The sequence below is a fragment of the Ochlerotatus camptorhynchus genome, unplaced genomic scaffold (assembly GCF_037179485.1).
Source record: "Ochlerotatus camptorhynchus isolate MF236.1 unplaced genomic scaffold, CSIRO-AGI_Acam_v1.1 ptg000291l, whole genome shotgun sequence".
NCBI classification, from domain to species: domain Eukaryota; kingdom Metazoa; phylum Arthropoda; class Insecta; order Diptera; family Culicidae; genus Ochlerotatus; species Ochlerotatus camptorhynchus.
The window spans coordinates 1,165,422-1,177,554 of NW_027040780.1; the positions used below are offsets into that span (position 1 = coordinate 1,165,422).

General features: G+C 44.2%; 1 protein-coding gene across 1 annotated transcript; it reads right to left on the reverse strand.

The window, feature by feature from the left end:
- Positions 1-13: 13 nt before the first annotated feature.
- Dbp73D (putative ATP-dependent RNA helicase Dbp73D) lies at positions 14-2,533 on the reverse strand. The gene is made up of 5 exons (XM_065228507.1): positions 2,446-2,533; positions 894-2,384; positions 655-835; positions 419-592; positions 14-346 (listed from the first exon to the last, which is right to left on the reverse strand). Exons 1-5 carry the CDS (start codon positions 2,466-2,468, stop codon positions 29-31), a joined length of 2,187 nt encoding a protein of 728 aa, XP_065084579.1. The 5' UTR covers positions 2,469-2,533; the 3' UTR covers positions 14-28.
- Between the last annotated feature and the right edge of the window lie 9,600 nt (positions 2,534-12,133).

Here is a 12,133-nt window from a genome sequence, read left to right on the forward strand (position 1 = left end):
CAATGAATTATAGTTGAATTATTAATGTTTACTTGCTATTAGCTTGTTCAACCTTCTTCGGTATTTTCCGGCCTTTTCCGGTAATGTTATTTTTCCCAAAAAACTTCCGTTTTTTAGCCAAAACACCGTTAGCAGAATCATTTCCTCCTTTCTCGGTACTGCCTCCCGAATTTTCAACCTGTTGTTTTTGCTTTCGTTTCCTCTCGCTCGATTCGTTGGCACGTTTTTCGATAGCTTCGTTTGTCCAGGCTTTCGGTAGATGCACCAATGATTTAATTGTCTCGGTTGTATTGGTGGTTTCGATATCGATACGATCTTTCAGCTTGCTCAGCAGATTTACTTTGGTCTGAATAAGAAAAGATCGTTTGTATTGCAATCCTATCAATGTTCAACGTGGACTCAGTTGATTTAAACTTACCAAATTGGCGATCGACATTCCGTTGCGTATTTTGTTGATAGTCTGTTTCTCCAAATCGAGCGCTTCGCGTAGATCATTCAAGGCACTCGAATACAGCATAGCATACTCTTCCTCGGCATTAGATTTGATTTCCACAATCTCAAGCCCGCCCTTTCCGGCTTCCGTCAAGGTCGACTTTAAAAAAAAAGATACAGTTTTAAACAATTTATCATGTTATTTAGTCGATCAAAACTCACATTGAACTTTTTCCGTTCTTCGTCGATCAACATCGTAATCGAAGTGCCACGATTACCAGCTCGACCCGTACGACCAATCCGGTGAATGTAAGTGTTAATGTGCCTGGGCATGTCGTAAGAAATTACCACATCGATGTCGTCTATATCGATACCTCGAGCAAGTGCGTCCGTACAAATGATGCTGAAATTAGGTTCGTTTGCAATTTTATAATGCAAGGAAATTTATCAATCGGTCTTACCCATTAACTTTTCCCAACGCAAATCGGTTCAGCACACTTTTTCTAGCAGTAGGGTTTAACGAAGATGACCATTCCTCGATAATCAATTCGTTCCCAAACATTTTCTGCAGCACAAACGAGAGCCTATGCGATGCATCGATTGAATTGGTAAAGCACAGGAATCGTTTGTAATTGTTTTCCTTTACCAAAGCAAACAAAGTCAAGGGTTTGATCTTGTACTGAGTCATACATATCAATTCGCGCAACTCCAAAGGAGTTGTATATTGTCCAACGAATTTGCCACGTTTTTCCTCAGCATTGACATGCAGTTTCGTTAATGCTGCCATGCGTTTCGCTGGATTCGACACAGCAGTAAATAGCTTCGGGTGGAACAATTTAAACGTTTGAAGCTTTTCCGGATCTTGACTCAGAGTGGCGGAAAACAGTAACTTGTGCGGTTGTCGAGGTTTATCGAAGAGCTCCGTCTGTGACAGTTGCCCCGCTGCCCTTCCTAGCAAATACTCATCCGATTCTTCCTTCACATGCTTATTGAGGTGATACAACCAATCATTCTGAATTTGATCCATTACGCGATCGGCTTCATCAATAATCAAAAAACGAAGATGTTTTAGCGTGAATCCTTTCGTTGAATGCAAGTGTTCTACCAACCGACCTGCTGTTGTGACAACGATGTCCACTTTTGGAATATATTCGCCGTTGAATTGATCTACCAACTTTGCTTGTTCCACACTAAACACCTGTTTGCGTGACAGCAATAACGGACGAATCTTCGTACCTTTGCAAAGCTTGTCGAAAACCCCAAAGACCTGTTCCGCAAGTTCCTTCACTGGCAAAATTACCAACGCTCGAATAGCAGGAGAAATTCTCTTTAACAGTAGTTGGACAATCGGAATAGCAAATGCCAGCGTTTTACCACTTCCTGTCGGAGAAGATATACAAACGTCTCGAGGCCAAAAAGGAGCCGGCTTCCGATGAGCTTCCAATATCCAGGGAATAACCATGTCTTGCACTGGAAAAAGCCGCTTATAGCCCATTTCTTTTAAATTCGCCTTGAGCTGTTCTTCAAGGTAGGACAGTTTCTTGATGGACTTCCCCTTTTTGCTAAGATCACTATCAATTATGCTTGGATGTGATAGCCATGGAGGAAGCACTTCATCGACTTTTTTAAGCTTCCTGAAGTGATCGTCACCGAGCACCACAAAATCTGCTGGTTTATCCTGTTTAGCAGAATCATTATCTATATCAGCAACATCAGTTAAATTTTCTTCCAGAATGGGACTTTCTTTGTCGCTTTCCGGTCCATCCCCTTGGTTTAGGCCTGTGTCCTCAACAGTGTCTGATTCTTTCTCCTGTTCTTCGTCCAAGATATCTTTTTCCGGAGTGTTTGGTTTCTTTTGGCGTTCGACCTTGTGTTTAAGCGATTGAAGCCGTTGCAGAATCAACTCTTCCTGCTCAAGCTCGTCCGCTTTACTGAGTTTATTTCCGTCATATCTGGAAAATTAAACAAGTTTTGATAGATGTTACACGAATGCCATTGCTGTAAAAATAGTACCTATTTACTGCGAACAATTCCATGGTTAAAATTACGTTCTACGTAGGATAAATTCCATATGAAAACCGAACCTTCGCTATGCACGTGCGTTTTTGTTTACGTATTACATTCACAACACAAATTGTCGCACAGTTTAGTACAAATGAGTTTAGTACACTTATTGGGATGCGGAATCATGATCACGGTAAGAAAAATAAACCCTTTTGGCGAATCAAAGCAAAGCCTAAACTGGTCATGCGACACCTAGATTTCAGATCCGCTATTACAAAAATGATGATGTATACACTGTAACTGGAAAGTACCTATTAATGGGTGAAAAAGTGCTCATTTTGCGGTAAAGTAGGTAAACTCATAAAATGGGTAAAACGTCTTTACCCCCTAATTTAGAGATGAACTAGCCTAAGGCTAAAAATCTCTTAAATAAATAGTTGAAGATGCTAATTTCAAATAACAGACTGTAGTGGTAATTTCTTCAACTATGTAAATCGTTGACTTCACGTAGAAGTAATACTAAAACATATAGTCAAAGTCTTAAATAAAAGGTCGTATGAATAAAAGCGTTTACTTTACTTTTCCCGTAAGAAAAACACCGGAAAGTAAAGTAAACTCTTTTTATTCATACGGCCCAAAGTTTAAAGAAAAAAAACTTTACCCACTAATGGGTGAAGAGCTTATACGTCAAATCATGGGGTACTTTTGACCCATTTGCAGAATGCATTGTTTTCTGTAACTGGGTACAAAGTAATCATTTTTTAAATGTTTTGACGGGAGCTAATCTGAAATTTGAGAATTTGCAATAATTTTAAAATCAATCAATAAAATGAAAATTATAGATTACTGAACTTGGTTTTTATTGAACATCATTGCAATAATTTATGAAAACAATGATAGTAATACATTATTCATCAGCATCTTTTTCGGCAGCATGGATGGATTCCTTGAACGATGAAACCAAACGATTTTGATCTCGGTTTTGATTCCATAACATATGATCTCTATGAAATCAATAATTTTCTGCACTTCTGCTGGCGGATGAATGTTGAAAACAATGAACACTTTAAATAGAGTGTCCAACGCGTGGATGGAGTCAATTCCACCGTGGATGAGTTGAGCGTCAACGTAAATGAAGTAATTGTTGCTGTTGAAAATCAGATGGGGCGCCATATCAACGTTAGCATCGATATTCCAGGCAACATAGGGGAAATGACGGCTTCGGCATGCCAGACTATTTTCGGCAACCCAAATTGAAACACTATTTTCATTGGATTTTCTTACGAAAACACTTCGCTGAATGCATGCAAACGATTCTTTATGCTTTCAGCTTCAATTTGACTATATTATTACCACTGAGAAAAAGCAATCTAGCAAGGTTTTCTTGAAATGAAACACACGCACTACAAATTGTAGCTGATTTCGAGTTGCCGATAATAGAACAGCAGATTTACATGCAGTTCAAATGGAACGGTTGCCGAAGAAAAACTGGTTGCCGACAATACTCGCTCTCACTAGAGAAGATTGGAGCTTTGTAAAAGCGTTTCAAAACAGTTTTTGACAATTCTTTCGACTGAAATTGTTAGAGCAGCTGGCAGCAAAAGATTGTAAACAAACCAATACTGCATATGTGTGCGTTCCTTAGAGAAAAAGGCTATAGAAAGAAGGTCGCTGCTTAGGTTGCCGAGAATACGTAAATTCCCCTACTTCATTAATTGTTCAGAGCTGTTTCAGCATCCTGCAAAAAAAAAATGAACAGTAACAACAGCAAAATCTAGCGTAATGGATATATTACCGTGATACATCGAATTATCGGAGCCGCTAGTTCTGCTTCGATGTTTGTAGGCTCCTCCAAGGAAGATTTTTGTACACCCCTTCTGGTGAGGGAAACGACAATGCGTAGACATCTTCGTACGTTATCTGTGTTGAAACTCTTTTTGTTGGTCCCCGGGAGATACTGCGCCGTCCCAGAAGGGGACGTGCCTAAACCCCTGGCTGCTGGTCTAAGCCTGTCGGCAGCCACTGGGGTGGGTACCAAAGGCCTCTTTTGCTCCCGGGTCTCAGGATTGGTAGGTGAGGGGGAATTTTCGGTTCTGAGCTTTCCTAACTAACACAGTATATGAATTTACCTTCACAATTTTTATTGGGCGGATCGATGGGGACTGGTGTGCGAGGCGACGTTGACTGTCACGACGACGGAATGGAACAGCCGGATGGTAGTGACCAGATGGTAGTGGCCGGTTGGCAGTGGCCGGATGGCAATGGCCGGGTGGCGGCGGCCAGATGGCGGTGGCCGGATGGCGGTGGCCGAATGACAGTGGCCAGCTGACGGTGGCCGGATAGCGGTGGCCAAAGGGTGGTGGCCAGATAGCAGGGGCCGGATGGTGGTGGCTGTATGGCTGGGCCGTATGGCTGGGCCGAAGGCGGTGGCCGAAAGCGGTGGTCAAAAGGCGATGGGAAGATGGCAATGGCTGGATGGCGACGGCCGGATGGCGATGGCCGGATGGCAACGGCCGGATAGCGATGGCTGGATGGCGATGGCCGGATGGCAATAACCAGATGGCAGTGTCTGTATGGCAGGGGCCGGATGGCGATGGCCAAATTGCGATAGCCAGGTAGCGATCCCGAAACACGTGGCCAACGCTCTTGCACCGTGATCGACGAGCAATCACCCCAAGTACAAAAAAAACTCCAACACTCACTCGCACCTCGTAGAAAAAACCGACCTTTCTCTTATCACCGCCTGCAACTTACTGCCTATCCTCTCTCTCGGCCGAACGATCGCTCACCTCCTCCTCGACTCTCAGCTTCGCCCGTTAATCTCGTAGCTGGTTTCCGTCTCCCATAGAGGAGTGACAAGTCGGTGGTGGTTCAGTGGACAGTGGTCGCTTCGCCCATGCAGCAAAACACCTCCATCATCGCTGTGCCCTACCTTATCGGTCCCTTTAAAAGTGACGTTATGGAGCTATCTAAATTAGCAAAACTGACCCTACTCTTACACCACCTCAATCAAATGTTACGAACCGGTAACATATCCCCTTCTGGTCGGGTAAAAAAAAAAGGAATGAATTTACTATTTTTTTTTTTTTTTTTTAATATAACAAGGAAGCATTCAAAAAATACACTAAACACTATGTGGGATAATAACGATAAGGAAAATCATGCAAAACAAAATATACTAAATTAAATCGAGGCAATGCATCCACTTTGCTCCAGAACCTCTGGTGAGTCCGCAGGGCTAGATGGATCAAAACTTCAGCTAATAGAACCGCTATTTCCCTCTCACAAACCCCCTGGACGTTCTGGAGTGGTGTTATACTACGAATTTAGTTATTTCTCTTCCACAACATATTTTCTGTCCCGGCGACCAGCAATGGTCGCAATGAACCGACGGGTTACCGACTGTCTCACGGGACAGGATTTATTCGGATAACGGACGAATAGATACTATTTGGTCTGGCAAGTGTATACCCACGATAAACGCGATTAAACAAAGTGTATCCGCCAATACTAACAGGACACGAATACAGGACACATACAGTGTAGGATTACTCGCGCTCATTACACTGGACAAAGGTCACGAAGCGGCTATTCGCGTTGGTAGGTGTTCTTCACACCATTACTAAAATTAACGATCGTATAACAGTTACCGATGTGGTGAACTGTTCCCAATCGACCTGCTTTGAGATCGATCGGTGTCTGTCCGGACAGTAGTTATCGATTGGCTCTCGTCATGTGTAGGACGGAGCCCGCGCGCGTATTGTTTTAATTTCCCGTGACTCGAGGACGTCTCCTCAGCTTGACGGGCCGTAGCTCTTCGCGTATTGTAACTTACAGGACACCTATAGAACCGAAACGGTCGTCATGACTCGCCCCGCGGAAAGCGATTGTCTGAGACCCAGAGGTAAAGGACAGAGGGTAAGTATTACAATTAACGAGGAACTAAGAAGGTAGTGAATGTATTTCAACTAATTTATTGCTATCTTTTGTTTCAGCGCTCACAGTCAGATACCGAGAACGGTGACACTCTGAGAACCTAGCAAACACTAGGTTCGATGGCTATTGTTAGGCCGGTTTCAAAAGGTTGGCTGGCCATACACCGACGTTTCGGCCATTGCTATCGAGCAATTCATAGGACGATGACCCGTGCTTTGCGATCACCGTACATGGTAGGTACTGAGCACCAAGTTTGGCATTAAAAAACTCGTTTGCGTTCGACAGCTTAGTGTTTTTCTTATACACTGTCTCGCCTATTTTGAACGGCTTAGCGGGATTTCGGGTTCGTAGGTTATAGGTTTTTTTTGGCAACCTGGTGTGCTTTCAGCAAATGTTTTTGAACAAGAGCGTACAAAACAGGGTTTTGGGTCTTGATTCGGGCGGTTCGTTCTTCTAGAGACGATTCTTCTTCGTTTTCAAAACGTGAATGATCTGTTCCTCTGAGAATAACCTCCTCCCCCTTGGCAATCCTGAAAGGACTATATCCAGTAGCCGAGTGTATGGTCGAATTTATGACTACTTCTATTTCAGATAACCGAGAATCCCAAGTCCTCTGATTCTCCCGCGCGTATGAACGAATTGCCGTATTGATTCCACGGTTCACCCGCTCAACAGGGTTCGCCTGAGAATGGTAACGTGATGTTAACCACTGTTGAATCCCGAACCGATCCAACAGGGCGCGAAATACATGCGAAGTAAATGTTGTCGCGTTATCGGTCAGCAATATCGCTGGCACCGAGTTGCGGAAAAACCAATGATCTACAAGTTCAGTACACAGGGTTTTAGCTGAAATTTTGGGGAACGCATGTAACTGAACCCATTTACTGAACAGATCCATTGTTACTAAGATGTACTGTTTACCAGTGGTGGACCGGGGAAGGGGGCCTATATAATCTAAGGCAATTATTTGCCAAGGCCTAGAGGCGGTACGCATGTCTCCCATGGGTGGAGTAGTAGCAACATTCGGTGGTTTTATTTGTTTACACACAGTGCATTTTCGCACGTACTCCCGTACATCCCGAAACATATTCGGCCAAAAGAACTGTTGTCGGATTTTCCCCACAGTCTTATCTACTCCGACATGCATTAAATCATCATGATTGGCTTTAATTATCGCTTTCCTGGACTCTGGACTGGGAATGATCTTCCAATCGAAGCGATGGTCTGCGAGATCATCAGTGAAAACGAATTTTAGGAGTTGGCCATCACATAGGCGGAAATCTGGGTACTCATCTGGCAATTGTTCGACTTGTTGTCTAAGAGAATTATACCAAGAGCAATCGGATTTCACCTGAATGGCCATTACACTTCTCGATAGAGCATCAGGCACTACATTGTCCCTGCCACGACGATGGACAATGGTCATGTCGTACGTCTGAAAAGTCAAGCTCCACCGACTGAAGCGGGACGACGTTCTCCACTTTGACCGCATAATAAACGTCAAAGCTGACGAGTCGGTCACGAGAACAAAGTGACTGCCTTCGAGATAGCCTCTGAAATGTTCTATGGAAAGAAGGGCGGCAAGGCCTTCTTTCTCGGTTGCATGGTAGGAGCGTTCGGGAGTGGTTAATTTTTTTGAATAGTATTCCACAACCCGTTCCTGACCACCTACTTTTTGCGTCAGAACACCCGCTATGGCATAATCGCTGGCATCCGTGTGAACCAAAAACTCATGGTCAAAATCGGGACTGGTCAAAATGGGCGTTGTAATCAGTTTCTCTTTTATTGCTTGGAATGCCTCCTCGGCGTCCGGAGTCCATTTCAAAATTTTAGACTTCGTTTTAAGAAGTTCTGAAAGGGCTGAGGTAATCTGACTATAATCGGCCATAAATCGCCGATAATAACAACAATCAATACGAAACTAACGATTTTAAATTGGCTCACCACTTTAGTAGCCTATTGGTCCCAAGCAAACGATTAACGTACCCTATTCTAGTTGAAATTCTATTACTACACTATGTTTGTTTTGATTCGCTATGAAAGTTTGACAGATAACATCAGGGGTGTGTGGATTCATGCAGAACATGCAGGGGTGAGTGAAATAGCTTGGGACTGCTTGGGACCGTTGTTCTGGTACTGAGTGAGCCAAAAATAATAATGATTTTCTTCGGGACCCAGTGGTCTTAGAGTTACCTCTATGATAATAATTAGACATCCCCAAAAATCGTCGAAGTTTAGTGATGGTGGTAGGCCGTTCGTATTCGACTATAGGTTGAATTTTCTCGGGATTCGCTCGTAACCCTTGAGAAGAAAGAATATAGCCGAGAAACGGAATTTCGTCCAAGCAAAAGTGTGATTTTTCGAGTTTAATGGACAAATTTGCCTCGCGTAACCGGCGCGCAACCTCCTCGAGTAACCGTACATGCTCCTCGAATGTCTCTGTCACTATGACGATATCGTCTAAGTAGACAAAGACATTCGGTTCCAGTACACCATGTCCTAGCACTCGGTTCATCAACCTTGCCAACGTCGCTGGGCTGTTGATCAACCCGAATGGAAGGCGGGTGAACTGGAACATCCCCCTTCCTTGCACACTGAACGAACAATACTTGCGAGAACTCCGTGCTAACGGTATTTGTAAGAACGCCTCTGAGAGATCGATCGTAGAGAGGAATCGAGCTCGAGGAAGGCGACCGAGTATTCGTCCAGGGTGCGGAAGGGGGTAGGCGTCTCGTACGGTTCTCTCGTTTAGTTTACGAGCGTCGAGACAAAGTCGAATTGCCCCAGATGGTTTTTTGATCGGGACTATGTTGAGTGACCAGTCCGAATTGGACTCTTCAATAATTCCTCGGTGTAACAACCGGTCCAGCTCGGCGAACAACCCTTCTTGTATTTTCGGAGCTATTGGATAAGGATACAGCCGTACGGGTTTGGAGTCCTTAAACTCTTCTTTCAGAGTGATTGTATGTTCATGTAAGTGGGTGGTGTCCAGCGATTCGGATGTAGCTATTTTGAACTTAAGTTTGGTCTGATCCAGAATCTGATTTTGTCTCTCATTGAGAACTACTTTCGTAGGTTCTAAAACCGGAGTGGAATAAGACGGGTGAGTGGCGATTGACGCAATTGCTGGATAGATCCCGAAACTTTTCCAAAAGTCCATCCCACATATGCACTCTTTATTTAGGGCTGGAGCGACCAAAGTTGACAGTACGCGAGTCTTTCCGTTGAACGTGTACGGTATGAGAACTTCACCGATGACTGCTAGTGGTGAACCATCAGCGGTTTGGAGTTCAATAGGGATAGATGGCGGTTTTATTTGAATTCTCCGAAATTTGTCGAACATGGTTTTATTGATAAAGGTGAGGTTGCTTCCACAATCTAAAAGAGCGGATACCTCTACATCAAATATTTTGATTGACACATGTGGTCGATCATCAAAAACGTTATTTAGCGTAATTTTATGTACATGGCAAGAAGAGGTATTCTCCTCACCCTCCTCAGATCTTGAGTCATAGAATTTACTGATTTCGGAGAGCCAGGTGAAAAAATCTGACTCACCTTGCGCTGCGGGAAGTTTCTGCGACTTTAGGACTTCCTCATCGAGTTTTTTAAACAATATGGACAATTATCCGACGTGAACCCTTTGAAGGCACACACGTCACAGAAAACCCTGCGAGGAATTGGGCACTGTGCCAGTTGGTGTTCTTCTCCACAATTGTAGCATTCATCATTGTGGGGAGGGGAATAATTAGCCACCATCTTCAACAACGCACTGGGCTTACTCGTACTTGGCTGTGGTTCCTTAGGCGTTGAGTAGTTTTGTTCACCCTTTCGGGATGTTTTCTGATCAGCTTTAAGGTTCGGTTGGTTAGTTAGAGGAAATTGTTTTCCCTTTGCATTGTTGGTGTTGGGTTTCTGAGACTTCGAACATTGGGCCGAATTGGATTGATGACACGATTGATTTCGCGATTGTACCCTCGAATCCCCTGAACCCCTCGTACCCACATTGATGGCACAAGCTTCCCGCTTGTTAGGTTCGAAAACTTTGGAAAAAGCTGAGAAATCGGTTGCATCTAACTCCTTCCCAATATGGGTTAAATCCCTTAAAGTTCGTACATTTCTGCCTATGAGAGCCTTCCGACAATCGTAGCGCAAATTCGTTTTAAGAATCTCGACTTTTTCTCCGTCTGATATCGGATTGTTCATAGCCTGGAACAACCTATCTATTTGCATATAATAATGCTGGAATGACTCACCTCTCTGCTGGCGAGTCTGATAAATTTTAGTACGGAGTACTGAATCGAGGTCGGGATGTCGAAACTCATTCTTGAGTTCGTGGATCAAGTGATCCCACCCAAATAAAGAATTTTGATTTCGTCGGGCCGAATACCAGCTCAACACAGCCCCGTCGAACAAATGAATAGCCGAATCGAACAAGTCCGCCTCGGTGGCATGTTCCGAGATAGCTAACTGTTGGACATGCGATAGAAAACTGTTTAATTCCAAACCTTGATCGGTTCCTGAATATTTTTTTATCTTCCACTGTGATACGGGTATCACCTTCCGCTGCGGGGTAAATATCGGGGCTGGTTGAAACGACTGCCTGTCCGGAACAGGGGGAAGGACAGGGAGAAAAGGATTTGTCGAGATACCCGACACCGACGATGTAAACGATAGGTCATTTATTCTTTGATGAAAAGAGCTGTTTAGCCTATCTTCGCCAACCCCCGTTGATTCTATGCGAGGTACCCTTTCTCTAGTGGGATTTCGAGATCCTAGGTGGGGCCCCGTTTCCCTCTCAATATCCGCCCAGTTCACCCTTGGAGCTGTATTATCCCGAAATGGATTAGTGTTATTTGCATCAAGTTGCCTGGTGCTTGGAGGGTTGTTCTTCAACTCATCTCGCAATCCGTTGACCTGAGTGGCTAGCGCTTTTATCAGAGTACCAATTTCGGTGAGGGCTGTGCTAAAGGTTTCCTTTGTAACAAATTCAGTTTGTTGCGGAGTAGATCGGGGAATGGCTCCCGTTCTTCTAGGTGCAGGGGTCGACGAGTGGTCTGTCCCACCTGCAGCTTCGTCCAACAAATTTTCCTCCAAGTCGGCTTCACGATCCGACTCTGCAAAGAATGCGTCCTCGGACCAAAAATGTTCAGAAAAGACACCCAGTATCGCTCGAAACTCTTCCAAAGCTTGAGTTCGAAGCTCGCCAAGAGAGTGGTTTTTAATAACCCCAAGCCGATGCCCTAAGTGCAACAAACGAGCTTTGCAAATTACTGCTTCTGCTCGTGACCCGGTGCTAAGAATACGTTCAATTTCGCGACGCAAATATTTACAACTGTCCAGATCTATTTCTGGGTCCATCCCGTAGTGAATAATACATTCCTGACCTTCTCGTTCCTCTTTTAGGATGTGTTTTAATCTTCTACGACGTTTGCACCGCGATTCGTCGTCCGCAATGACGACGTTACGGAGGAGAAGCTCATAATCAAGTTCGCCTGGACTCAGATGATGTACCCGCATTCCGCGATATAGAGTGCTGAAATCGGGGCCGGAAACGGATACGCGCGGAGGCATTTTGTTGCCAAACTCGAAATCGAGGACGAATAAACACGATGTGGAAGGTACTGCTCAAACTTTTACTAAACGAAAGAACTACTAAGCTTCAAACGCCCCTAAGTCTATTGAATTTGAAAGCGGTTTATAGAGAGTAAGGTCAACTGAAGGTGATCACCTAGGCAACGACCCACGAGATCCCAGACTA

What these genes read in the sequence shown, in the direction of transcription:
- Dbp73D (XM_065228507.1), bottom strand. Translation starts at nt 2,468, where the DNA reads ATGGAATTGTTCGCAGTAAATAG. An exon ending in GCGTTGGGAAAAGTTAATGG is followed by an intron (nt 836 to 893) that starts GTAAGACCGATT and finishes ACCTAATTTCAG; the next exon opens with CATCATTTGTACGGACGCAC. An exon ending in AAGAACGGAAAAAGTTCAAT is followed by an intron (nt 593 to 654) that starts GTGAGTTTTGAT and finishes TTTTTTTTAAAG; the next exon opens with TCGACCTTGACGGAAGCCGG.